The sequence below is a fragment of the Chiloscyllium plagiosum genome, chromosome 2 (genome assembly GCF_004010195.1).
Source record: "Chiloscyllium plagiosum isolate BGI_BamShark_2017 chromosome 2, ASM401019v2, whole genome shotgun sequence".
Taxonomy (NCBI): Eukaryota; Metazoa; Chordata; class Chondrichthyes; order Orectolobiformes; family Hemiscylliidae; genus Chiloscyllium; species Chiloscyllium plagiosum.
The window spans coordinates 25415305-25442184 of NC_057711.1; the positions used below are offsets into that span (position 1 = coordinate 25415305).

Genomic DNA, 26880 nt, shown 5'->3' on the forward strand with positions numbered 1-26880 from the left:
ATTGTTTGGATAAATCAAAGAGGTTTTTCCATGGCATTAAATTGTCACTGGCTTTCTGAATATACTGGAGTCCTTACCTTATTTAGCCATTTCAAACCAGGTATTTTATTTGAATTTATTTGTTCTTCTAGCCATGGACGCATACGCATTCTCTCCACTGGCATTGCCACCTACAATAAAATGGAAAGCAGGAGAGGTGCTCAGTACTTAAGTAGTGCTAAAGGTATCTGCTGTAAAGCATTGCTCTTCCTGTTGAGAAGGAAAACTGAAGCGACATAAGGGAAGACTGTCTTTTTCCCTACAAATCAAAGGGAATCCACTGGTACAGTGGTTGCAAAGAAGGGATTTGACAGTAGAACCCAATGATTCTTAAGTGACTTCATTAATACATTTTGATCCTTCCCATTCCTTTCCAAACGCTGATGTGGTTTTGATAGGAATAGTTAGATTCATTTCAGAAGAGCTATTCACATGGAAACAACAAACTCAAAAGGACAATATTATCAAGCAACCTTGATGTGAAAAACTAATGGGTGAGTTTTAATTTTTAAATCTTTTTAACCTTTTCAGACATATTGTGACATCCATATGTTACAGACAGGACTAGATCCCAGCCCAGAGTTAGGGACACCACCATTATGCCCCAACAGTGCCAAGATTTCACTTTTTATAACTTTTACTCAAAGAATCAAACCAAAATCAATGTAAATTAAGCAAGAATTAACAGGTAAATTATATTCAATACAAACTATGAATTACAAAATAACTGATTTACATAGCTGATACAACAAAGGTAGATATCATCATTTAGTGATAAAGACGTTAAATTTTGCTGAAAAAAGACATTGAATCAAAGCCTTTTGACTTGCTCTCATCAGGATAATTTGCATGAAATACCAATGTGGAGGGGAAATAACTTTTTTTATTCTATAAGGAGGGAGTGCTGAGTGGTTAATAGATGAACTTTGATTGTTAGAATGCATGGCCACGGGCAATGCGCCAGATAGATGAATACTGACAGTTAACTGCCAAGTTTTGTTCAAATGTAAACTAGAATTGCCTCTGATTGGTCAAGGGACAGGGACTACCATGAAAAATGAACCAAAGTATACCTGTCTCCTGATTTACTGAGTTAAGAATAAGTGTACATGTTCTTTTTGCTTTAAATAACAAGATCATTGGCAATTCCTGAGGGACGCATTAAAGGATTTTTTAAAAATTGCTCATGGAATACAGATGGTGCTGGCTGGGCCAACACTTACCACCAATCCCTAGTTGCTCTTGAGAAGCAATATATTTCCAGGTCAGGATGTTACGCCATTTGGATGGTTCCCACATACTAGTGTCCTTGTACTTCAACATGGTAACGGTCATGGATTTGGCAGGTGCTGTCTAAGGAGTTGCGCTGAATTTCTGAAGGGTAGCTTGCAGATGAGCAGACTGCTTCGTTTGAGTGTTGGTGGTGATGGGAGTGAGGTTTGTGGATGTTTTACTGATCAAGCGGGCTGATGAGACATGGATGTTTCAAGTTTCTTGAGGGTTGTTGGAGTTGCATCCATCTAGGCAAGTGGGCAGTATTCCATTACATTCCTTGTGGTTGTGGACAGGCTTTGAGGAATCAAGAGGTGGGTTACACATGGCAGAATTCCCAACCTCCAATCTGCTCTTGGGGCCCCAGTATTTCATGGCGGGACAAGTGCAGTTTTGACCCAATGACACTGAAGGAACTGAAGTCAAAGGCCAACAGCTTCTGAGTCCTAAGGACCAATAGCCAGGGCCAAAGTGTTTTTTTCTTCTTCTTTTGAGATAAGGGATGTGGTGAAGTGGTGAGAGTGGCTCAGGAAAAGGGTAGAGGAATGGCATTTACCTCCTTTGTCCACCATCCAGGCCTTCAACTGAGGGTCCTGGAACCCAACCTCCACCTCCAGGCAATACTGGCAGGCGGGTCACCCTGGTTGGCAAACTATCCATCTTGTACACCTGCCAGGGAAGCAGGAAACAGGGGAGTTGGGAAGTTGAGGTCCTTAAGTTATCATTAATCAGCCATCGAAGTCGAGAAAGTCATTTATGGATCTTCTCCCCCAGTACTTAATTGTAGAGGTGTCAAGAAGGGGGCAGGATTACCTCCAGGGCAAACTCACCCTCAATTATTTCCCGTTCTCACCAACACTAGGAAGGGGACAATTCTACCCTAGGTCTCCTAGTTTTACTTTATCCAAATTCTATAGATACATTCAACAACAAAACACCACTATTCTGTAGCACTTATTTAGTCCAGCTCACAGCAGTACTAATGGTGGAGATTCAATACCTGACCACTCGATAACATCTCAGTACACGCTATGGCTGACTGTACAAAAACAATCGCGATATTTTACTTTTCCAAGCTGCTGAATCCCCAGGTTGCAGGTTCCATTGCTCATCAGCGGTCTTACAGACACGGATCCTCACAAACTGCCTGCCATGACTACCTGACAAAATTTAATCCCTGGGGGGACATCGCCCACGCACCCGCCCCCCAATCAGTGTGTGTTTCCTTAGCAACCTGAAATCACAGCCTGATTTCCCAGAAATCTGATGACAGTCGGGATTTCAAAATTGGCATCCCTTTTCACAGATCATAACATATAAATTAAACTTCAAATTATACCCTATTACTAAAATATGCATCTACAAGAGCTATAAATAGAAGTGCTGAGAAAAAGTGGAGTGGAGAGGGGTTATTTATGTCCTGAACATTGATAGACTTTGCAAACAGGTCTTGTTCCATATTTTACTTGGTAGAACATAAATTTATTTCACTTTAAATATTTAAAGTTGCTCCATAATCCTTGAGTGGACATGCATGGAAGGAGAAAATTTGTCCATCATTAATTGCTGTGGATATGAAGAAACCTCCACCCACATTTGGTTGACTCAGGGATATCATCACTACTAAGCTTGTTTTGAAGCCTATTTTGCAATGACAGCTTTTTCCCCCATCCTGGAAATTGTGAGCAGCACAAATCCTGATTGGCTTTCATCACAACACTCAGTCCCAGAAAAACAAGTTCATAAAGTAGGCCACTTCGATTCTCCTGACCACAGGCACGCAAGTTTTGCTCGTGCATCCTATTTTTCTTATTTTGGATGCTGACTGGCTCGAAGATTTGAAGCATTTCCTATTTTGTTTCACATTTCAAACATTTCAAGTTTTCCTTTACATTGCCATGCTTGCAGCAATTTCTGTTGATGCAGAAAACAGTGTTTCCTCAGACAACGAAACAATGGCTCCAAACACAGGACACCTGAAATGCTTACAGGTTACACAAAATCGACAGCGCAAAGTACAATCTGCTGAGGTATGCTCAGATGAAATGTCCAGAAATCAAGACTAATTTTCATCATCAGTTCACTGGAGTGATGTGTCTTATGATAATGAAACACTAATTTGGAGTCAATAATTTTTCTTCCCTAGGCAGAAGTGAGGACCGCAGATGCTGGAGATTGAGATTAGACTCAAGTTTAGAGTGGTGCTGGAAAAGCACAGCAGGTCAGGCAGCATCCAAGCAGCAGGAAAATCTCCACTCTGCAGGATGCTGCCTGACCCTCTGTGCTTTTCCAGCACCACTAATTTTTATTCCCTGTCATGGCTTTCCTGTTTTTTTAAAATCACACAAGTAACCAGATTATAATGACAAAGTCAGAGACCAAAGTTGGGCCTGCTTATAATACCACAGGCTATTTAAATTTAGCCTTAAAATCAGCCTTCGTCAGCCACCATGGAAATTAATCTGTCATTTTGCAAGTCAATATTTTCCATCTTCACTACCAAAAGGAAGACTAAATTGTACAGGTGTACAATCATAAGCTAATTGAAAGCTGCAATTATAGCTTATCTGTGCTTCTAGAGTCATAGGGACTTAGGGAGTATTAAAACAAATTAGATCAGAGATGCTGGTCTCTGGAGATCAAAACAGAAAGGTATATATTACAAAGAAACACAGCTAAAAATCATAGAAAACAATCAGCCATAGGATCCAGAACAACATCCAACCATAAAGTATTTACTGCACTGTCAGTTTGCACTACTTTTATTTCTTTTCATTTGTTATCGCATCACCAAAAAAGAAACTAAATACACTATTCAATGATAACTGCAAGGGAAACTGATTAGCCTTTACGGTGATAACTTGACAAATTCCAAATAAATTCACTTTGAGTGAGGGAAGGAGTTGGTACAATGGTTTATTGTACCATTCTTCCACTATTTCTCGTGCAAGAAATAGTGCTAGGAATTGGGTGATTAAGGGAGCTAGGAGAAAAGGAAAGCAGTAATCATTTGCCTTCATTCTTTCTAGCTTTTTCAGTCTTTAGGAATTGGAGCTTACTCTGCTACAGGAGAACAGACTAGTTATTTGGTGCATATCAGGTAGGTACTAGAGGTATATGCAGTTTCAGAATAATTTAGCATTAACAAAATGCATAAACATAAGTAAAGATATAACTGAATAACATAATTGAGTATTTAACTAGAACACGTTAAGGATGGCAAGACTGGTGACGAGTTACAGCTACAGTATATGAGAGCTCCTGGATATCACTTTGCTCCAAGGCAACCACATTGGAACACAGGAACAGGAGGAGGCCATTCAGCCTCCGGAGCCTATTCAGGTAATGGCTGATCCTGTCTTTGGCTGGTATCTTTTAGTCAGTTCCTTAACAAAAATTTATCTATCTTCAAATTTAAAATTAACAACTGATTGAGCAACAACTGCCATTTGTGGAAGAGAGTTCTGAATATCTCCCACTCTTTATGTGTAGAAGTGCTTCCTAATATCGCGCCTGAATGACTTAGGCCTAATTTTTAAGGCTATGCCCCCTGTTCTGGAATCCCCAGTTTACCTTAATCTAACCTGTTAATAACCTGAAGACTCTGATCAGATCACTCCTTAATCTCCAATGTTCTTGAGAAAACATGCCTAATTTATACAAACTCTCCTTATAACTAAACTCCTGAAGCCCAGATATCATTTGTATAAACCTACACTGTACTTCCTCCAAGGTCAATACATCCATCTTAAGGAGCCCAGAACTGTTCACAGTACTCCAAGTGAGGTCTAACCAATGACTGCATCATTCATGAATCCTCAGATACTAAAGCAGTCCTTGTCCAAATACAGCATTACCTGGACGATATCTAGGCCTGGCTGACAAGTGGCAACTAACATCGGCACTACACAATTGCCAGGCAATGACCATTCCAACAAGATCAAATCTAACCATCACCCCTTGACAACTAATGGCATTACCATCACTAGTTCCCACACTATCAATATCCTGGAGAGTGTTACGGAAAGGGACTAAACAAATAATTAATGTGGCTACAAAGACAGTTCAGAGGCTAGGAATGCTGCAATAAGTAACACAGCCCCCTGAATCATCAAAGCAGAATGCTCCCTATTTACCTGGCTGACAGCTCCAAAAACATTCATATCCACAAAAGAAAACTCCCTCCAAATGGAGACTCAGTAGCAGCGGTGTTCCATTTATAAAAAATCACTGCAGAAATTCTCAAGGCTCCTTAACAGCACCTTTTAACCCCTGACCAGTACCATCTAGAAAGAGCAGCAGGTACACAGGAACACCACTACATGTAAGTTCCCCTCCAAGTCACTCACCATCCTGACTTGGAAATATATTGCAGTTCTGTCACTGGGTCAAAATCCTAGAAGTCCCTTCCTTCCTTGCTATACCAATGGATGGCAGTGGTTAAAGAAGGCAGCTCACCACTACCTTATCAACAGCAACTAGGGATAGATTATAACTGCTGGGCAGTTCTGAGGATCCCTCGACCTGAAATATTCACTCTGATTTCTCGCCACAGATGCTGCCAGACCTGCTGAGTGTTTCCAGCAAATTCTGTTTTTGTTGTTATTAATAACTGCTGACCCAGCCAGCAACTCCCAACATCCCCTGAACTCAATGAAAAAACATGAAAAGTTCATGAGCTTCATATACTATTCTCAGTAATCTGGGCCACAGTCAGAGGAAGATCTCCCTACTTTTATACTCTGTATCCCTTGCAATAAAGACCAACATTCCATTCACCTTCCTAATATCTTACTGCAAGTACATGCTAACATCTTGTGATTTATAAATATTGATATCCAGATCCTTTTACTCGACTATATTCTACAACCTCTCTCCAACTAAATAACTTTTCTATTTTTCCTGGTACTCCAGTTACCAATTTTTAAAATATCTGTAATGCTTTGAGGATTCTTTATATCCTCCTCATAATTTGTTTTCTAATTTACCTTTGTATTATTAGCAAACTTAGTATTATATTTCCAATTCATCAATTTGCTGTGACCTTTCCAGAATCAAAGAAATGTTGGAAGATTACAATCAATGCATGCACCACCTCTGCAGCCCTTTCTCTTAAAACCCTAAGATGCAGACCATCAGGTCCAGTCTTTAATCCTATTCATTTTCCTCGAACTTTTTCCTCTGGTAACTGTGAATTATTAAGTTCCTCCTCCTTTTAAGTCAATTTTTAAATACTTAGCCTGCTTTCTGTGTCAAGACAGATACAAAATGCCTGCTCAAACACTCTGCCATTTCCTTGTTTCCTATTATTAATTCCACAATCTAAATTCTAAGTGACGAATACTTACCTTTGCTATTCTCTTCCTTTTATATACTTGCAGAAGGCTTTCGCAAATGTGTTTATATTTCTTGCTAGTTTTCTCCCACACTTCAATTTCTCTGTTTTTAAACTCATCCTTTGCTGGTTTCTAAAACTTGCCCAGACGTTTGGGCTAATGCTAATCTTTGCAGCTTTATACACAGGTACAATTTCAATATTCAATTTTACACCATACTTAACCTCTTTAGCTAGCTATACAGATGGGGCATCTTTGTAGAAGGGTTTTTTTTCCTTCAATGAAATGCTTTTTTTGTTGACTGTTATAAAATATCTCCTTAAACAGCTGCTACTGCCTCTATGGAATTTTATCTTTCAACTTACAATGAAAGGTATTGGTCTAATTATAACGTTACAGGACTAGTAATCCAGATTAACTTGCTGGGGACAAGGGTGTGAAACCCGTCATGGCAGATAATGAACTTTAAACTCCCATTATTAAAAAAAAGTCTTAAATTGAAAGATATTCTACCACGTAACCACGGACATAAAAACACATCTGGGGTTCATTAATGTCCTTTAAGTAAGGAAATCTACCATCCTTACCCAGTCTGAATCCAGTGATGTCAACACCCCATAAGTGAATAAGATAAAAATTCCACTTAAATTCTTGTTCTTGCCTTTTTCAGTCCTGAATACAGTCCATGAGCTCAACCCTCAGCCTACTTTTGCCAATTTGATTTGTCCAATCTGTACAAAAACTAAAATCTCCCTCAAGTATTGCAAATACATTTCTTACAGGCTTCCATTATTTCTTGAGATGTTCCCCTTCCTACAGTACAGCATTGTTAGGGGGCCTACAATCCACTCCCACCAATGACTTTGTTGCTTTGTTATTTCTCATTTCCACTGAACCTAATTTTATATTTTCATAATCCAAATCAAGATAATTTCTCACTGTTGTACAGAACACATGCTTTCTGGGAATTTAGTTCTGCTGAAACAGTTCTCAGATGGGCTTATCATTAATGCTTGGCTGAGCTCCAAGATTCAGTAATGCATTATGGACTGGTTGGACCAAAGGGTCTGTTTCCATGCTGTATGACTATGACTTTATGACTCAGCAGAGGTATCTTTGGGGTTATAATAAATTATTCTTTCAATGATCTCTTTTGTCCAAGGTTGAGATTAGATTAGATTAGATTAGATTACATTACATTACATTACATTACATTACATTACATTACATTACATTACATTACATTACATTACATTACATTACATTACATTACATTACATTACATTACATTACATTACATTACATTACATTACATTACATTACATTACATTACATTACATTACATTACATTACATTACATTACATTACATTACATTACATTACATTACATTACATTACATTACATTACATTACATTACATTACATTACATTACATTACATTACATTACATTACATTACATTACATTACATTACATTACATTACATTACATTACATTACATTACATTACATTACATTACATTACATTACATTACATTACATTACATTACATTACATTACATTACATTACATTACATTACATTACATTACATTACATTACATTACATTACATTACATTACATTACATTACATTACATTACATTACATTACATTACATTACATTACATTACATTACATTACATTACAGTGTGGAAACAGGCCCTTCGGCCCAACAAGTCCACACCGCCCCGCCGAAGCGCAACCCACCCATACCCCTACATTTACCCCTTACCTAACACTACGGGCAATTTAGCATGGCCAATTCACCTGACCTGCACATCTTTGGACTGTGGGAGGAAACCGGAGCACCCGGAGGAAACCCACGCAGACACGGGGAGAACGTGCAAACTCCACACAGTCAGTCGCCTGAGGCGGGAATTGAACCCGGGTCTCTGGCCCTGTGAGGCAGCAGTGCTAACCACTGTGCCACCGTGCCACCTAGTGGGTAAAGCTTTTATTATTGCTAATATAATGGTCCAATGAGATGGAAACGTTTGTAAGGCTGTAGAAACAGTAGAAGTCAAAGCAAATTTTGCGAATTTGTTTTCCACTGTACTTTAACTCTTGTCAAATATCTTGCATGATTGCTCTTTATAAGGTGCATCCTGGGCAAATAGCGTGGAAGGGACATACAGGTTATGGATAAGACTTTTTTAAATTTATCTTTGAATGGATTCCTGAATCCAGACGATGATTCACAATTTGTCTAGGAAGTGCATGACGCCTTGAAAATTGAAGGGATGGGATACAAGATGCTGAGTCTACAATGAATTCAGCAGGTTGGGAATGTAGGGTACAGGCATCCTTCCAACATTTAAACCAGGAATCGGGTCATGTCCAGTATTTCCAAACCCCCTCCTCTCATCACATGGATGGAGGCAAGAAAATCCAAGTCTATGACCTTACACATTTATAGGACCTTGCTTTGTGCAATTTGGCAACTGTGTTTCCTTCGCTACGGCACTGACTATACTTTTTAAAAGTAGTTAATAGGCTTCTCAGTGACTTTGAGCATCCTTAGGTTGTGAAATGTGCTATAGCTTCTTGTTAGTAAAGGATTTAAAGATTACAGCAAGAAGGCACGAGAATGGGGTTGAGAAACACATCAGCCATGATCCAATGGTGGGACAGACTCGATGGGTCAAATTCTGCTCCTATATTATATTGTCTTAAATATAATGTTCAAATGCTTCCTTTCTATTCTGAGAGATCTATTTATCAACAGGGTTTTCATTAGTGCATAGCACAAAGTTACTTTATTTGGCCCGGAGGAAATAGACTAATACTATGCCTAGGTAAAAACAATGACTGCAGATGCTGGAAACCAGATTCTGGATTAGTGGTGCTGGAAGAGCACAGCTGTTCAGGCAGCATCCAAGGAGCAGTAAAATCAACGTTTCGGGCAAAAGCCCTTCATCAAGAATAAAAGGAATAATACTATGCCTGTCAATCTGAAACAACATGCTAGAGGGTTGGTACTAGTCAGGCAATTTTGTTTTGCTAAACATCTTTGAAATAAACTCCCATAGCCAGCAGAGCCCTGTAAACCTACATGAATGCATCAATTTCTAATATTAAAATTTCAATTACTGTATTTTGAGAGTGAAAGCACCTGAATGCAGTTACTCAAAACCATGTCATTTAATGAAGCCCCCATGGGATCGAAAGGATAATCAGAGAACATTTTTCTCCTCCACATTCTGCCAAGGTACGGAAGGATGTAGGTATATGAGTGCATGAGTCACAAAACATTAGTATGCAGGTACAGCACGTAATCAAGGTGGCTCCTGGAAGTTATCCTTTAGCACAGGAAGAACTGAACATAAAAATAAGGATGTTATGCTTCAGTTATACAGGACCTTTGTGAGATCACAGCTTGAATACTGTGTACGGTTCTAGTCTCCTTGTTTAAAGGTGGATGTAAATGCATTGGAAGCAGATCAGAGAAGGTTTACTAGGGTGATACCTGGAGTGAATAGGTAGCTTTAGGAGGATAGGCTGGACTTGTTTCCACTGGAGTTCAGAAGAGTAAGGGGTGACTTCGCCCAAGTGCATAAGATCTTGACAAGGTGAACATAGAAAGGATGTTTCCTTGTGAGTCAGTCCACAAATAGGGTCACCCTTTAAGCAGAGGTAGGAGATTTTCTTTGCACAGTGAGTTATGTTGTAAGGTATGTGATTTATATATATCAATATCATTTATGTTTGAGCTAAAATACTTTAATTTGAACTAGTGACATGTGGGTGGTGTATCTAATGACTAACTTGTACATGTTGCCATGGCAATTTCATTTAAAACACAGTGAGACAAAGACCTTCTGGAGAGTAATAGGGTTTTGTTTGCAAAGGGAGAATGTTGAGAATGAACAAGTTAAGCAGTTGAGCATTAGACTCCAGTATAGAATGCCAGGGATTATTACTTTTCTTTAGATCAGGCAAGGTGAGAAGAGAATTCTCTCTGGTATGAGTATAGTGAGGTACTTTATGGATTAATGGGATTGTATCTTTAAATATGCTAAACACAATCACACCAGTGTCCAGGGATGTGCAGGTTAGGTGGATTAGCAATGGTAAGTGCAAAGTTACGGGAATAGGGTCGGGGTGGGATGTTCTTCAGAAGATCGATGTAGACTCAGTGTGCCAAATGGCCTCCTGTCTGCACTGTAGGGATTCTATGATTCTATGCTACATGGAAATAGTTTGGTTTATTCTATTTTATCTAATTTCACTTGTGTAAACAAACTCTTTATATCGCTGAAATCCAAATCTGCAATATTGCGGGCTTATGTTTTAGTGAGAGACCACCTTGTTAAAACCATCAAAACAATGTCATATTATCAGGACAGATTTCAGACTGGGATCTGACATGTCTGCTAGCAACAAAAACGTAAATCGTTGGAAAAGCTCAGCAGGTCTGGCAGCATCAACGAAGAGAAATCAGAGTTAACATTTCAAGTCCGGTGACGCTTCCTCAGAAGCGGATTCGAAACTTAACTCTGATTTCTCTGCATAGATGCTGCCAGACCTGCTGAGCTTTTCCAGCAACCTCTGTTTTTGTTTCTGACTTACAGCATCCGCAGTTCTTTCCACTTTTGTCCAGTAGCAACATCAGCTGAGTTTGTATCAGTTGTACATCTTTGAAAATCTACCTTAGAAGACAGTGGAGGTGAGGGTCATGGAATCTTTTTAGGATTGAGGTAGGCAGATTCTTTAGGCAGGAGAATCAAGGATTATTAGGGATAAATGTGAATATGGCACTTGAAAGACAAACAGATCAGCCATGATCTTATTGATTGACAAAGCATACTCAAGAAACTAAACTGTCTACTTCTGCTTCATTTTTGTATCTTGGTAAAATATTTTACTCAATAGCTAATTCATGTCTGAGTTTTGTGGTTAGTACGAGTATATATCACCTCCACATGCACAAAAGTTCCCCATTTTAAAAAATAAAATTCGCTGGTGTCCAAAATGGCACTGAAATATGGAAGGTTTCACCCATCCGTGATGAAAATGCGTGCATTTAAAAAGTCTTTCATCGAACGTGGAATAATGTTCTCAGTTACCATTAGCTCTGATAAATTTGCTTGTACATATTATAAATTACCATTTGTTGCTATGTCGGAAGTTAAACAGAACCAAGTTCAAGCTGTTAAAACAGTCACTTTCCTGATCTAACATAAGACAACACAAGAATGTTACATTCACAAATGTTCAAATATTCCAATAAAACACCATAGCTTTAGAACAGCTTTTAAATGACCTAAATTAGGATTTACATGTTTTACAGTGGTTAATGTATCATAAACTCTCAACACTCTATCTCTCTTTCATTCTCTGATTGGCACAATTCTTGCGTTGAATCAGTGGCTAGGTGACAATATACACCCATTAGACTTTGGTTTGGTCTGTTCCAATCTTTTGTTCTGTAAGCCAAATAAAACATCGCAACCCCATGGTATTGACAAAGGCACAACAATCAAAGGAAATCAAAGGCAATGGAGAATTTCACTGACGTTTGTAACAAGCACTTTCAAAAATCACTTCAGAAACAGAAGTTCACTTCTATTAACAAAGCAGGAAGCTCGTGGCTTGTTATCTTTAAAATGATAAGTACATCTTATTGGTTGTGGCAGCTGGGGAATCCAAAATTGCAACACATCTACCTCTAACAAGGAAAAATGCCAAGTTTCAGCCTATGAAGTGGTTCAACACTCTTGACTGTCTGCCACAACAGTTTCAATCAGACCTGTTGGATACATTGTGGAAATGCAGCAATTGCCTCAAAGGCTTATTCTTTCCCCTCTCTCCTACATACGAGCAATGCTTCCAATCAGATCATACCTCCCCCTCACCGGTATTCATTTTCAATACTATTCTCCTTCCTCCGAATTCTCTTGGCTTTTTTTAAATTTTGAAGTTCAGTTTAACTTGCATTTAGAGGTTTCTTTCACATTCCTATGTTTTCTCTTAGAATCATGCAATGTTAAACCATGGAAGCTTGCATTCCTGCCTGTGCTAGTTCTTTGAAAGAGAAAATTGAAAATCCAATTGGTCCTTTATCCTCATAGCTCTGAAAATGTTTTCTGCTCAAGTGCTTCTCCAATTCCCCTTTGAATCTGCTTCAAAAATGTGGCAAAAACATTTTTCTTTCAAATTCACACCATCTCTTTTGTCACTTGTCAGGTGTTTGAATTTTTCTGCCAGATGTGTTACATTTGTTAACATTACCTCAGACGTACATTGCACGCTTGATGAAATGGTCAATTATGAAGATAAAGCTGTCCAGATTCAGATTCATGCCAGGCCTGATGGTTCAACCATAGATGTGGCAAAAGTAGCTTCAGTCCACAGCCACATAAAATCATAAAGAGATATGCATTATAACAGGGCTCTCCAACTCTGCCAACATTACCATACAATCATTATTGCAGGGGGATCCAGAGAAGGTTTTCAAGAATAATCCTGAGGGTAAAGAGCTTGGCATATGAGGAGTGGTTGAGGACTCTGGATCTATACTAGGTGGAGTTTAGAAGGATAGGGGAGGAACATCATCAAGCCTTACAAAATACTGAGAAACTTGGACAGAATGGGTGTGGAGAAGACATTTTCTCCAGTAGGAGAGACTAGGACCCGAGGGAACAGCCTCAGCCTCAGAAGTGACAACCTTTTAGAACGGAGATGAGGAGGAATTTCTTTAGACACTGGGTAGTTAATCCATGGAATTCATTGTAGCAGAGTGCTGTGGAGGCCAAGTCATGGAGTGTATTTAAGATAGAGATAGATAGTTTCTTGATTGGTAAGGGGATCAAAGGTTACAGGGAGAAGGCAGGGAATGGGCTGAGAATTCTATCAGTCATGATTGAATGGTGGAGCAGATTGGATGGGATGAATGGTCCAACTCTGCTCCTATATCCTATGGTCTAATTAAAGATATCAATGTGGTACTTCATATCCTGTCAATACTACAACAACAGTTACAGCTTCTACTGATACAGCACTTTCAAAGGCAAGCATCTTAAAAAGGAGAGAGGTGGAGAGAGGCAAGAAGGTTTAGGGAAAGAATTCCAGAGCTTACACAGCTGAAGACCCAGCCACCAATGGTGGGTTGATTAAAATTGGGGATGAGCAACAAATCAGAATTGGAAACACTGAGATCCAGGGGAGCTGTAGGAGCTGGTGGAGATTGCAGAGATAGGGCAATGGAGAAATCTGAAAACAAGGATAAGGCATTGTGGCAGCAGCCAATGTGGGTCATTGAACAAGACATGATGGGTGAACAAGTTAGAGTGCAATGGAGTTTTGGATTACCTCAAATTAGAAAAGGTACAAGGTAAGAGGTCTGTCAAATGAGCAGTGAAACAGTTGGCTTTGTTACATGGCATAAATTTGTAATTCCAGGACACCAATGACCATTCAGCCCAAGAGCTCCATGCTGGTGTTTCTAATCTACAGAGCACTCCATCCATAATTTCACCTCATCACCACAACGTATTCATCAATCTGTACCTAAAAAGTGTGTTTACACCAATTGTCCCATGCATTCCTTAGGGTAATGTTTTCCATCTCTTGGCCACTCTGTCAAGAATTTCTCCTGAATTCCCTTTGGATTTATTAACAACCTTTTGGTTACAGCCCTAGTTCTGGTCTCTACCTTCATGGGAAACTTTGTTTCTGCACAGATCTTACAAACCTATTCATAATCTTAAATGCTTATGAAGTCAGCCATTAGTCTATTGGTCACTAGAAAAAAAACAGCCCAAGTCAGTTTCACCATTCCCAATTTCTCAGCTCCATTAGATTTTTTTTGCATTTTCTTGAAGGCCACTCTATCCTTTATATGACATGAAGACAGAATAAATTGCACTACAGTACTAAGTGAAGTCTAACCGAAGTTCAATACAGTCGGTTCTGTTATAACACAGTAGCTCCATTCTCGTGCAATCCTATGTTATAAGAAAATTGCATAATAGCAACAGCATTGAAACTAATGGGGCCAGAATCATGTTATAACCAATACACACTTTAAAAGGTTGTGCTTTAGAAACTGTGTTCCCAGTTTGTCAATCGTTTTACAGCAAATTCATATTAACGAAATCCGCGTTATGACAGAACAATCTGTATTTCAATTTGACCTCTCTAAAAAGGAATCCTTGTCTTTTCTTTAGTTATGGCCTTAACTCATACTTTTCATGATTTGTGTTTCTGTATTCAAAAGCCTGGGGTCTTTTCTTCCTGTACCTGACTAAGACATTTACTTTTCAAGGAACATACGATCATCTTCTTCCTGTCAATAATTACTACCTCTCAATTATAGATACTAAATTTCTTTTGTCAACCCAGTGTGCTCATTCTGCAAGTTTAGCATCTTCCTATATCTTAGTGTCTTCCCTTTTGTATTAATAAAACTTTCAACTTAGCAGAATTCACAAATAATTCCCAAGTCCCAATCATTTATGAAAATGGTGAACAACAGCAACATTTCCAACACCAACAGTTGAGTCTAAAAGTATAAAGGGCAGGATAGGGGGTTTTGGCAGCAGACAAGCTGAGGTAGGTACAAAGACTGGCAATGTCGCAGTGCTTCAAGTCAGCAGTTGCCATGATGGAACCGATACCCATTGGAAACTCAGCCCAAGAATAAATGAAACACTACGGTTGCAAACAATCATTTTTGGCATGCAGCCACCATTGTTAAATGAAATAAGAGTCAAAAAAAGGATGAAAGCTGTAGCAATAAAATTGAAGTCAACAGGGAGTCATTCAGAGATTAGATTACATTACAGTGTGGAAACAGGCCCTTTGGCCCAACAAGTCCACACCAACCCGCCGAAGCGCAACCCACCCATACCCTTACATTTACCCCTTACCTAACACTATGGGCAATTTAGCATGGCCAATTCACCTGACCTGCACATCTTTGGACTGTGGGAGGAAACCGGAGCACCCGGAGGAAACCCACGCAGACACAGGGAGAACGTGCAAACTCCACACAGTCAGTCGCCTGAGGCGGGAATTGAACCCGTGTCTCTGGCGCTGTGAGGCAACAGTGCTAACCACTGTGCCATCATATAGTCACAAGAAACTGCTTCCAGACTGGAATTTCAGGATACAATTGATACATTATCTGCACCATATTACTTAGCAACTGAAGCACATCATCTCAGCTGCTTGGCTATTTAATCAATTATATTTCATTAACTGTGGCATCATTACCCTAAACCCCACATCATGGTTTTCTTGCAACTAAACAGAAATACCTCAAGTACTCAACAACCATTGACTACACCCGCAAAATTGAAGACTGAATTCATCCATACTGCTGACTAATAGGACACATGGCTGGATTTGGTTGTTTTGAGAAAATATTCACCTACTAACTTTTACTAGGCTATGTGCATAAAAGATGTTTAGCAGAAAACTATGCAAAAATGACAGAAGAAACAGACCTGCCAGCATTCCAATGACAGCTTGTTCCCATGTCCCTTCATTCCCTCAACGTGTCTAATCAAATCTTATCTGTAATAATGGAACTAACATCTTCAATTATCAAAAGCCTGCAATTTCTGAATAGAGACCTTTCTGTCCCTCTGCACAGATAGGAAATAGTAAAACAAAACAGAATTCAGCCGTATCAGCTCATAATGATCTTTCAAGTACAACTCTCAAAGAACTCAGCATTTTTCAGATGCCTAGGCATAGAAAGCACATTGAAGAGGTTGGTGAAAGAATCATAAGGCCATTTAAAAGCTTAAGCAACTGTTTCAACAACATACTGTGATTGGTCAGACATGAAAGCACGTTCAGCAAAAAATGTCTTGCACAGATGTTTCCCGGCAGATTTGGGTAAAATAAAGTGGTCCAAATCTATTAGAAAAATCTCAGCCATCATCTGATTCCAATGATTCAAAAGCTTAAGATGTTCCAGTTTCTACTGTTAACACTAAATATTGCAAATTCTACACAATACTATCATCAATTTATTCATTTGATGAATAATCAAGGGTTTTTTCTGCTCAGAGGAATTAATTCCAAACAGATTCATCACAGACACACGTGAATTGTGCAAACTTTGTGTCTTTAAAGATGATTCTTCCACAGGCTTTGAATGAAGGCAAGTCATTGTGATCATAAAGGGAGACTTTGACCAGCAGGAGAAGAGTAAGAATATGTAGAATTGAAGATAGGCAACAAAGATATGGGATGAAGGAGAACGTGGAATTCAAAACACCAACAGATCAGCCATGATCTTTTTAAATGACAGAGCAGGCGTCAGGAGCCAAATCAAGTCTATTTATAAGATACAGGAGCAGAATTATGCTATTAAGCCCATTGAGTCCACTCCTCCATTCAAACATGGCTGATATATTTCTCAACCCAATTCTCTTTTGTTCTCCCATAACCCTTGATCCCTTTACTAATCAAGAATTTCTATCTGAAACGACTTGGCCACCATGGCCTTCTATGGCAAGGTGTTCCACAGATTCATCACCCTTTGGCTGAAGAAATTCCTCCTTCCCGGAGTTCTAAAGGGTTGGTGCCTTCACTCTGAGGCTATGCCCTAAGGTCCTAGTCTCTCCTACTAGTAGAAAAATCTTCTCCACGTCCACTCGATCCAGGTCTTGCAGTATTCCTAACTCCGACCCAACCACAAGTTTCAAAGAGATCCCCTCCTCATCCTTCTAAACTCCATGGTTTACTTCTGCTCCAATTGTGTGTGTTCGTACGTCCAAGTGAATCCTGACACATACACCGGAAAAGACAAAAATCTTCCCCACTGTCATTTGAACAATTCAATCAGATGGTGACCTGATTTTTTTCAAGGTACATTTCTGTTGACGAATTACACCTTCGCACCTTCTGAAACTGCCAAAAGAGAATTCGGTGGCAAATAGTGACTGGGCAGCACTGAGTTATATCAAAGCACAAGGGGAATAGCTGAAAAAGGTAAGTTTTCATACTTAAACTTTCAAGCTTCAGCTTTTAAGATATTATTGATGTGGGATGACATCACCACTTTTATTAATGGGGGTGGGAAACCAACAACGTAAAACACAGTAGCAAAAGAGAATTATAACAAAGGAATGAGACAACAACAAACGTGTATCTTTGTGGAAAGGAATGTGCCTGAAGAAGAATGATGTCAGAGCTGAAAATAATAGCATTACTTCTTTTTGCCTGCTGTTTGTATAAAGCAGTTCCAGATAAGATACTGTCCATCACCTCCGCGGGAAAGCACCAATGAACAACAAAACAGGTTCACTAGGGTTTAAAACAAAGGGTTAACATATTGGGTGTATGAAAGTATCTATCCCACTCTCTCCACACCTTGTACTACCCAATAATTCCAGTTTCCAAAAGAACAGTTTGAAATATTATACTTTGCACATCAGTCATTCTTTTACCCTCTCTTGATAAGCATCAGATGACAGGCAGTACCTATGCCCTGCAGTCCTGCTCACTATAATCATAGAATCCTGACAGTGTAGAAGCAGGCCATTCAGTCCATACTGACCCTCTGAAGAGCATCCCACCCAGACGACCCCCATCCTATCCCTGTAATCCTACACTCCCATAGCTAATCCACCTAGTCTGCATCTCCCTGGACACTATGGGGCAACTTAACATTGGCAGTCCACCTAACCTGCACATCTTTGGACTGTGGGAGGAAACTGGAACACATGGATGAAACCCACACAGACACAGGGAGAACACGCAAACTCCACAGACAGTCACCCACATGGGTGGATTTGAACCCAAGTCCCTGGCACTGTGAAGAAGCAGTGCTAACCACGGATCCACTGTACTACTCTACTGAGCACTGGTCGATAGCCTGAATAATTTTCACTGAGGAAAGTTAGCAACATTGTTTGGGGGAGAAAAAGCTGCTGCTTATCAAGGCTGATTCCATAAATATAACAGAGGCTGTAATTCAGGATTGAATTGACAGTCCTCCATAAAGGGGTCTTTTGAGAATATTAGATAAAAACAAGGACTGCAGATGCTGGAAACCAAAGTCTAGATTAGAGTGGTGCTGGAAAAGCACAGCAGGTCAGGCAGCATCCGAGGAGCAGGAAAATCGACGTTTCTGGAAAAAGCCAGAACCCTGAAGGACTTTTGCCCGAAACGTCAATTTTCCTGCTCCTCGGATGCTGCCTAACCTGCTGTGCTTTTCCAGCACCACTCTAATTTAGATACAGAGAATATTGTTGGAAATGGTGACATCATAGCAGAACAAGGCAAGGATGAGTACAAGTGCGTTGAGTCAGCTTTACTCTCCATCTAATTAATCTGCTCTAATTAATCTACGGGACCCCAACCAGAATGCAATGGAAGAAAGCAATGCAAATGTAAAAAACTGCAGCTGCTGGAAATCTGAAATAGAACGTAAATCTGAATCAGCACGTAAGACTGCAGAAAGGGGAAAAACGATTCCACTTATGATCCTTAAACTATCTCCCTTCATCTTGACGAAATGAAATCTTGCTGAAAAGTTCTCAAAAAAGAACTCAACAGTTACACTTTTCATCTACGTTTGCTCACAAAGCCTTTCTTTAAAAAAAATTAAATCCTTAATAAAGTGTGACAAAACTAATGCAGACTGAGTTTAGACAAAACGTTTCAGTTTATTAAATTGAGGATTTATGAGACATTAACTGGAATGAAATTAATCTTTGCTGGTTGGGAGCAACATGTAGCTGGTAGTGAATCAGCAGCCTGTTTTAAATGTCTGATTCCAGTTTCCACTGACTTTAAAAAGTAGAAAATCAGCCAAACATGTTGCTAAACCACCAGTGCCCCTTTTACACTGCTGCTGAAGATAAATTTCACCCCCATGTTCTGAAACAACATCACTGACATGGTGAAAGAAAAAGCCTTTAGTTTCGCAATATATATTCAGATCAGCTCCAGCAAGCATCATGATGATTTTGAATTGAAAACAAATCATAGTAATTTAGTTTCCTTATCATGACGAATGGAAGCCTGCCCACTCCGAACCATACTTTAGGGTCTATTATTAAGGGACCTGCAAGGCAAGTACAGTGCTGGTGTAAATGAAGATTCTGTGAAATTTAAAGCAAAAGTGAGGTTGCTTTATCGGTTTCCTTACCTGTGACTGAATGTACAGTCAGAACTGTATCTGACTTGGAGAGTGTGTCATACAGGAAAAGGGCAATATTTCTGTCAGATCTGGGATATGGTGGAGATGTGGAGCATTCACTGCTGGAAAAGACGAAAACAATATTTAAGTATATGATGCCCCATGTAAGAACAAAATCCTAGAATCCCTACAATGTGGAAGCAGGCCATTCAGCCCATCATGTCCACACTGACCCGCTAAAGAGCAGCTACCCCATCTCTGTAACCCTGCATCTCCCATAGCTAGTCCACCTAGCCTGCACATCCCTGGACACTATGGGAAACTTAGCACAGCTTTGAACAGTGGGAGGGAACCAGAGCACCTGGAGGAAACTCACACAGACACAGAGAAAAATGTACAAACTCAACACAGGCAGAGTCACCAGAGGTTTGAACCGAACCTCGGTCCCTCGTACTGAGAGGCAGCAGTGCTAATCACTGAGCCATGGTGCCGCCCAGGTAAGGTTCTTGGTAAGGAAGGCAAGTCTGACTTTTGAAAAAAAACATATTTCACTAAACAGTTAACATTAACAAGTGAACAACAAAGCAGGTACATTCTAGAATGTTGCAGGTGAGAAGAATTGGTTCCGGTTGTCACCCAGATCTTAAGATTTACAAGTAGTAACATACTTATCCCAAATTACTAACAAGAATATGACCAACAGAAGAACTTTGCTTATTAATTTATACATAGTCAGCATTGAAAGTATCTCTCAACTGTTCCATTACAGGCTGCTTTTGAAATGTAGTTTCAGCCTCAGCCACCTGAACATCTGAACAAGTAAATGCCTTTGTGGGTGTAGAGCTGTAACCAGGTTGACCTAGCCAGTGTTTGTTTCAGTTGCACATGTCAACGGCATTTCTGCTTAAACACTGCAACAGCAAAACGTGAGCTGACATATAAATTATAGAATGTGGTCCCTGTGTTTTTTTTTAAGCACTTGTCAAATCTTCAGCCACAATATCTGTTATTAGTACACACAACACCACAGGATTGGTGCTTCCTTCAGGCCTACGTAAAATTAGAATACCAACATTTGTTAACAATTTTTAAATAGAAATTAAAGTCCATGGAAAATTGCTACTTCAGGATTTGAACTTAATGCATTCAATACCAGTCATTCCTGGTCACAACAAAACTTTGTTGAAAAGTTAGAAAATTAATTACGTGAAAATTATTACCTGTAGCAAGGTATATCAGAGACATAATTCACTGATTTTATGTACACACACATACAACGTTGCCTCATTCTGTTTCTACCTACTTTCAAGTTGCTTCATTTTCTGCATTTTTGGCTCCAGACTCCTGGCCATCATCTGAAAACATGATATGGATTGGCCTGTTGATTGATTTATCTAATGTCCTCCTCAAACACTACCACTGTGAACAAAAATGGTTGTTATGTATGTTCAAAATTGCAACTGGCTATAACTAGCCCCAGTTAAAATGCAATGGGCATATTGCTAAAATTATGCTGCTTTGCAAAGGGGAAATAAGCAGTCAATCTCAAAACTTGGAAAAGTTATGGTACTGACTGCTCTGACAATTTTGAATGCACTCGAGTTGAATGAAAAGTAAGTGTTGCTAAACAAGAGTAGAAAAAAAGAATAAATAATTAAAATTGTTTTCAACAATTTATGTTTGTGTATGTAGAGATCTTACATCAAAGCAGCACAAAAGACAGTAGATTTAAGAAACTTGTAACTTCACAAATGTTTCACTTCCAGCCAAGCCAAGAGTCCAAACTCAGAGACTTAAATTGTTTATGTGTTACAAACAGTGTAGACAAGAATATTCAATTGTTTATCAATACTCCCACGTGGTGGAAATAAGGATCTGAAGTTGAAGGATTGGACTAAAAAAAGATACATTATTTCCATTATGAAATAGTTTTATTTTGACCTGCAAACTGATGCTGACAATTGTAGCCCAAGTTGAAGTAAGCGCTGCTCCAGTTTAGTTTGTTTATGCAAATACAACAAATAAATCATATTTCCAAACAATGTAACAAAAAGGTAGCCTTTTAAATCGGAGGCCAATCGGTTGCGTGACTAGGTAGAAGGGAAGAATATGTATTACATATAAGATAATGAATTACATTTAAATTACATATAATTACAAACAAGATAATCAGAGGATTGGATTGGATGGACAGTGAGAGCCTTTTTCCTAGGATGGTGATGGCTAGCACAAGGGGACATAGCTTTAAATTGAGGGGTGATAGATATAGGACAGACGTCAGAGATAGTTTCTTAACTCAGAGTAATAGGGGCATGAAATGCACTGCCTGCAACAGTTGTAGACTCGCCAACTTTACCGACATTTAAATGTTCATTGGAAAGGCATATAGATGAGAATGGAATAGTGTAGGTTAGATGGGCTTCAGATTGGTTTCACAGGGCGGCGCAACAGAGGGCCGAACGGACTGTACTGAGCTGTAATGTTCTATATCTATCATATGTCATATAAGTAATTGCTCACATTTGGTCACTGGGAAATTTACGGAAGTAATGTATAATGGAAACTACAAAAAAGTTACCTTCTTAATAACAGTCACACAGCAATATCCTGAGAAAGATGGAAGTGATAGTCAGGAAAGAAAGATTTAAACATTCAAATTAAAATGTTATTTTACCAGTTGTTACTTGTAAATTAAGTGCAAAATGCTAAAGGCAACATAAAATCTGCTGGATAATTTTCTCACAAAGAAAATACACAACTCTCATCACACAAACATTTTGTTACATAATCATTTGTTACATTAAAAAAAAAACTGACACACATGCACTCTGCATTTTTAACCTGAATTGGGGACCATAGTAACACCACTATGAAACTTAGACATACAAAGTCAATAAATACTTCAGAGTTAGCATAACAGACAAGTTGCTTTCATATTAAACATACTTCTCAAGAGTTCCCAAGTTGTAAGTTTCACTCAAGTTTTCTTCAGAAAACAACACTGTAAAACTGACCAGCGGCAGGGGCTTGTTCCTTATTACTGAGCAAACTTTACAAGAATATTGCTAGCACAATTGTTCAATATAGAGGACTGTCTGGTTGAATATAAAGCAATGGTGTAAGTGGTGGTCTGTTTTGTCAAAACATTAGCCATTTCCAGTTTTTTCTTCCATCTGTTTTCAAATGTATCATATTAACAGGAGGCAAAAATGTAAAACATGTGTGTTTTGATATTCTATTGCACAATACTTTATATGAAGTAATTTCTATGAAAGGTTTTGTGTGCAAAATAATCTGGAGGAAACCTGCCAAGGCAATAAGATTACTTTAGTTTAAAAATATAGATAAGTGAAAAGTACATCAAACTCAGTTTCTCTTATGGTCTTCACAATATATGCAAAAACATTTCCTGACACAGAAATGCTTATGCTTTTCCAGACTGAAAAGGTGTACACTTGTTGTTTACATTTGCTTTTCCTTTAATGCGATGACCTTTCTGAAGATATAGCTTTAGATTATCAATATGTTAATATATGTTAACAAAGTCTCCATCACTTACAACAACACTTGTTATCTCAGTTTGCATGATCAGCTGGTGGCCCCAGTTGTTATGGGGTAATGTGTAGTTGATATTAGTACTAGACAAGTCAGATCCCAAACAGGAACCTGACTGGATACAAGTTTTTTTTCCCACATTTTTGTTACCAAAGTGATCTTTTACTAAAGTAATAGCATGCAATGCTGCAGTATTTGTATTAATTATTAAATTAAACAAAAGTTTATTAACAACAGAAGTAAAGATAAGCAAGAAAAAAAAACACTCCATTCCCTTATAAGATTTTTAAACACAGCAGGAACAGCTCAAGCAATCTTTCAAGATAGACCAGAAACAACAGCTCACCCTGGTATAGTTTACTAATGTTGTTGATATTGCAAGAACATTTTCTGCTGTACCTCTAGAAAGCTCCAGTCCACCTTATTTCCGGGTGAGAGGGACTTCTTTTTTTTATTTTTAATACTTTGTTGGGCTGGAAATGTTTACAATTTCAATTCATCTTCAAGAACTATAGAGAACTGTTTTTAAATTATTAGTCTGACCCTGACTTGACTTTCTACAAGTGCTTTTTCCCCTTACATTGCTTCAATTAGTTTTCTTTTGTTTTAAAAAAAAAAGAAAATTCAGAATTTCACCACTGACTGTGTCTAATCACTCTGGTCTGGGATGAACGTAACTTCTTGTTCTAAGATAATTTCATTACTTTAAATTCCTTTTTTTATGATTGCTGATTAGTACAAGTTACTCCATCAAAAGACTTTTCAGCACAAAGTAAAGAAAAAGTAATCAACCTGTTATGAAACACTTCTGGAGCAGATGGGACTTGAACCTGGATACTCTGGCCCAGAAGTGGAGACACTACCACTGTGCCACAAGAACCCCAAGAGCTCAAGACAGCTTGACATATGCTCCTTTCTCAAAGGACTTCCCAGCACAGACTGAAAATAAAGTGAGAGTCTGCAAAGTTCTCCCCTCAAGTCTTCTGGGTATTTCCCTAGGAACTCTAGGTAACTTCAAATTACGAATATTGTAGTTTTTCTCTGAAAGCTAATTGTTAACCCCAATCACACAGACAAATCCATGTGTTTATCATGAAATACCAAGAATCCAAACATGCAGTAAATGACATTAAAATACACATACATAAAACTGAGTTTCATCACACCTCCCCCTAAAGAGTGAAGATATATCTGAAAGAGGCATTTTCACTGCACATCAAAATGATCTTATGGCTAATTCTATGTTATTCTACAAATCAGAACATGTTAACATTAAATATATGATGAGCGGAATAGCTCCGATATACAGTCCCTGTACTGTCAAAAAAATGGTGAGCAATGAGATTCTCTTTTCCAGGCACATTAAAAACTTTAAAATTATAGGGTTGGAGAATTAGACTCAAGCCTTAAGGTTTTGTCCTGAAACCTTGCTAAAAAACTAAAAGCATTGAAGTCCATATAAATAGCAGTTTCTTCTGTGTTTTTACTAATATAAACTTCAAAATGACAGAGCCAACACAAGACCCAATGTTTTTTTTTTCCCCCCACAGTTGAATATTTCCATGGATAGGTGTTCAGATTCTCTGAAAACTAACTGACAGGTCATTCAATTGCCATATCATCATCTTGTAGTAAAACAGCTCTCACACTGACATTGCTGGCATCAACAGCCTGTTTGAATAGTTCCACATAATTCAGCACAGCTAACTCTGGTTGTTGTTGTCGTCATAAGAATACCATTCAAATTCTCTAAAGGCAATTAACCAAATCTTTTGCATTTTTTCAGAATGTTTGCTAATCGTCCAACATCCACTTATTGCTGATATCAAATAAAATTTCACAGTGGGTCTCAGGCACAGAAAAATCCATAAGAGCCTGTGCATTTGCTTCTCCTCGTGCTATTTAGCCTTGTTCCATGATCAACCACATCAAGATTCCTCGGAGGTTCCACACATGCCCATTGGGTGGGCCAATGCACCAAAAAATAATTAGAGGGAGTACTGCACACAATATGGCCCAAAAAAGTAATGTTGGTCTTTGCAAATTCACTCTTAGCCAAATTTATCATCAAATTGGCTTTATGTAATCAAACAGTCAGGTTAAATTCTGAAAAACTTACCTTATAACTGAATTACGAAATCAACTTCCTGTTTCATAGACTCCTTTTCTTCCTCTTTAGTTTTATGAGCTTTAAATCTAGCTGGCTGACAATCAGGAAATAATTAATGATATTTTTTTGTATTACATTTCAAAAACTTTAACCTTCACTGGTGTTCTACAATTCTTGGGCAGGCCAATATCTTGAACCTGCCAGATTATTTCTCAAAATAAAGTCAATTCCCTCCTTAAGATATTCCTTTCACTACTCCCACTACTACTACTCCATTCAGCATGTCACTCTCTAATCACATTCTGCATAATGAGATTGACTTGTAAACCCCAATTTATATTTTCTTCTTCACTAACCCCTCTGGAAGACAAAGAGAATCATCAGCCAGCATTATTGACTGAGGTGCTCCAATGTCTCTCAATGATTGTATCAGATTGCAAACGTTAAGAAATACTTCCCCTTTGGAGATTACATAATCAGAACATTCAGCTGTCTTACTTTCTTTGTGAATCACCAGAACATAATTTTCATGGCTATCCAGTGCTATTTCTCCCTTCTTAGTACATTCTAAGGAAATATGTTCTCTTTGTGTCACTGCTACAGGTTTTGTAGCTACTTCCTTTCTTACTATCCCCTTCTTTGAATAGTGCTTAGACTTTCCTTTTATTGAAATTTGTCTCCCATTTAATTTCCAGTAATTAGCTTTGGCACACCTGTTCTCTTAATACAATGAATGTTCATTAATATAATACGTTAATTTCCTCATATCAAATTGCAGTCCTAGCCTTCCTCCCTTATCATTTTGATGTATTTCTGTTTGTTCTTTAAAATTAGTTCCGCGTCCATCTACCAAATTTGCTATTTATACAATTTTCTTATGGATTTCCCCCCAAGCATAACTGTCTATGAGAAGTATCATAGGTTTCTGCCAGAACAGCTGCTTCTCAGATCTTGAATACGGAGTGTTCAGCTTAATAAGTTTTTAAAATTTGCAGGAATTCTGTTTCTGAATTTTTTCATGATCATAACTGTCCTTCCATTTTCAAGATTCTCTTTCTAGCTTGAGTAAATCTAAGCCACTGATCCCACATCATTTCTTGCTCCCTTGCAAATTACACACGTCTGACTAGGTTTCTTTCTTACAATCTGAGGAGAAAGTGAGGACTGCAGATGCTGGAGATCAGAGCTGAAAATGTGTTGCTGGAAAAGCGCAGCAGGTCAGGCAGCTTCCAAGGAGCAGGAGAATCGACGTTTCAGGCATGAGCCCTTCTTCAGAAATCCCGAAGATTTCTGCTATGCTTTTCCAGCAACACATTTTCAGTTCTTTCTTACAGTCCTAAATTTCAATTAATAAGTTTCAGGCAGAAGCTCATAAGCATTGAGTCTTGCCTCTTTGACAGTCTTATACTTTGCAAATAACTTCTTCAGA

At 38.6% G+C, this 26880-nt stretch overlaps 1 protein-coding gene across 5 annotated transcripts in view; it reads right to left on the reverse strand.

Moving 5' to 3' along the window:
- The window catches only part of irf2 (interferon regulatory factor 2), a 64833-nt gene that overhangs the window by 25124 nt on the left and 12829 nt on the right, over positions 1-26880 (reverse strand). For 2 of the 5 annotated variants that reach the window (XM_043705646.1, XM_043705667.1), the window contains 2 exons: positions 19796-19908; positions 78-170 (listed from right to left, as the gene is read on the reverse strand). In XM_043705646.1, the coding sequence (XP_043561581.1) occupies positions 78-164 (87 nt within the window). In that variant the 5' untranslated portion in view covers positions 165-170; positions 19796-19908. Of the gene's footprint in view, positions 1-77; positions 171-19795; positions 19909-21089; positions 21206-26880 lie in introns of all 5 variants that reach the window. The other 3 variants (XM_043705656.1, XM_043705676.1, XM_043705684.1) reach the window with 3 other exon arrangements.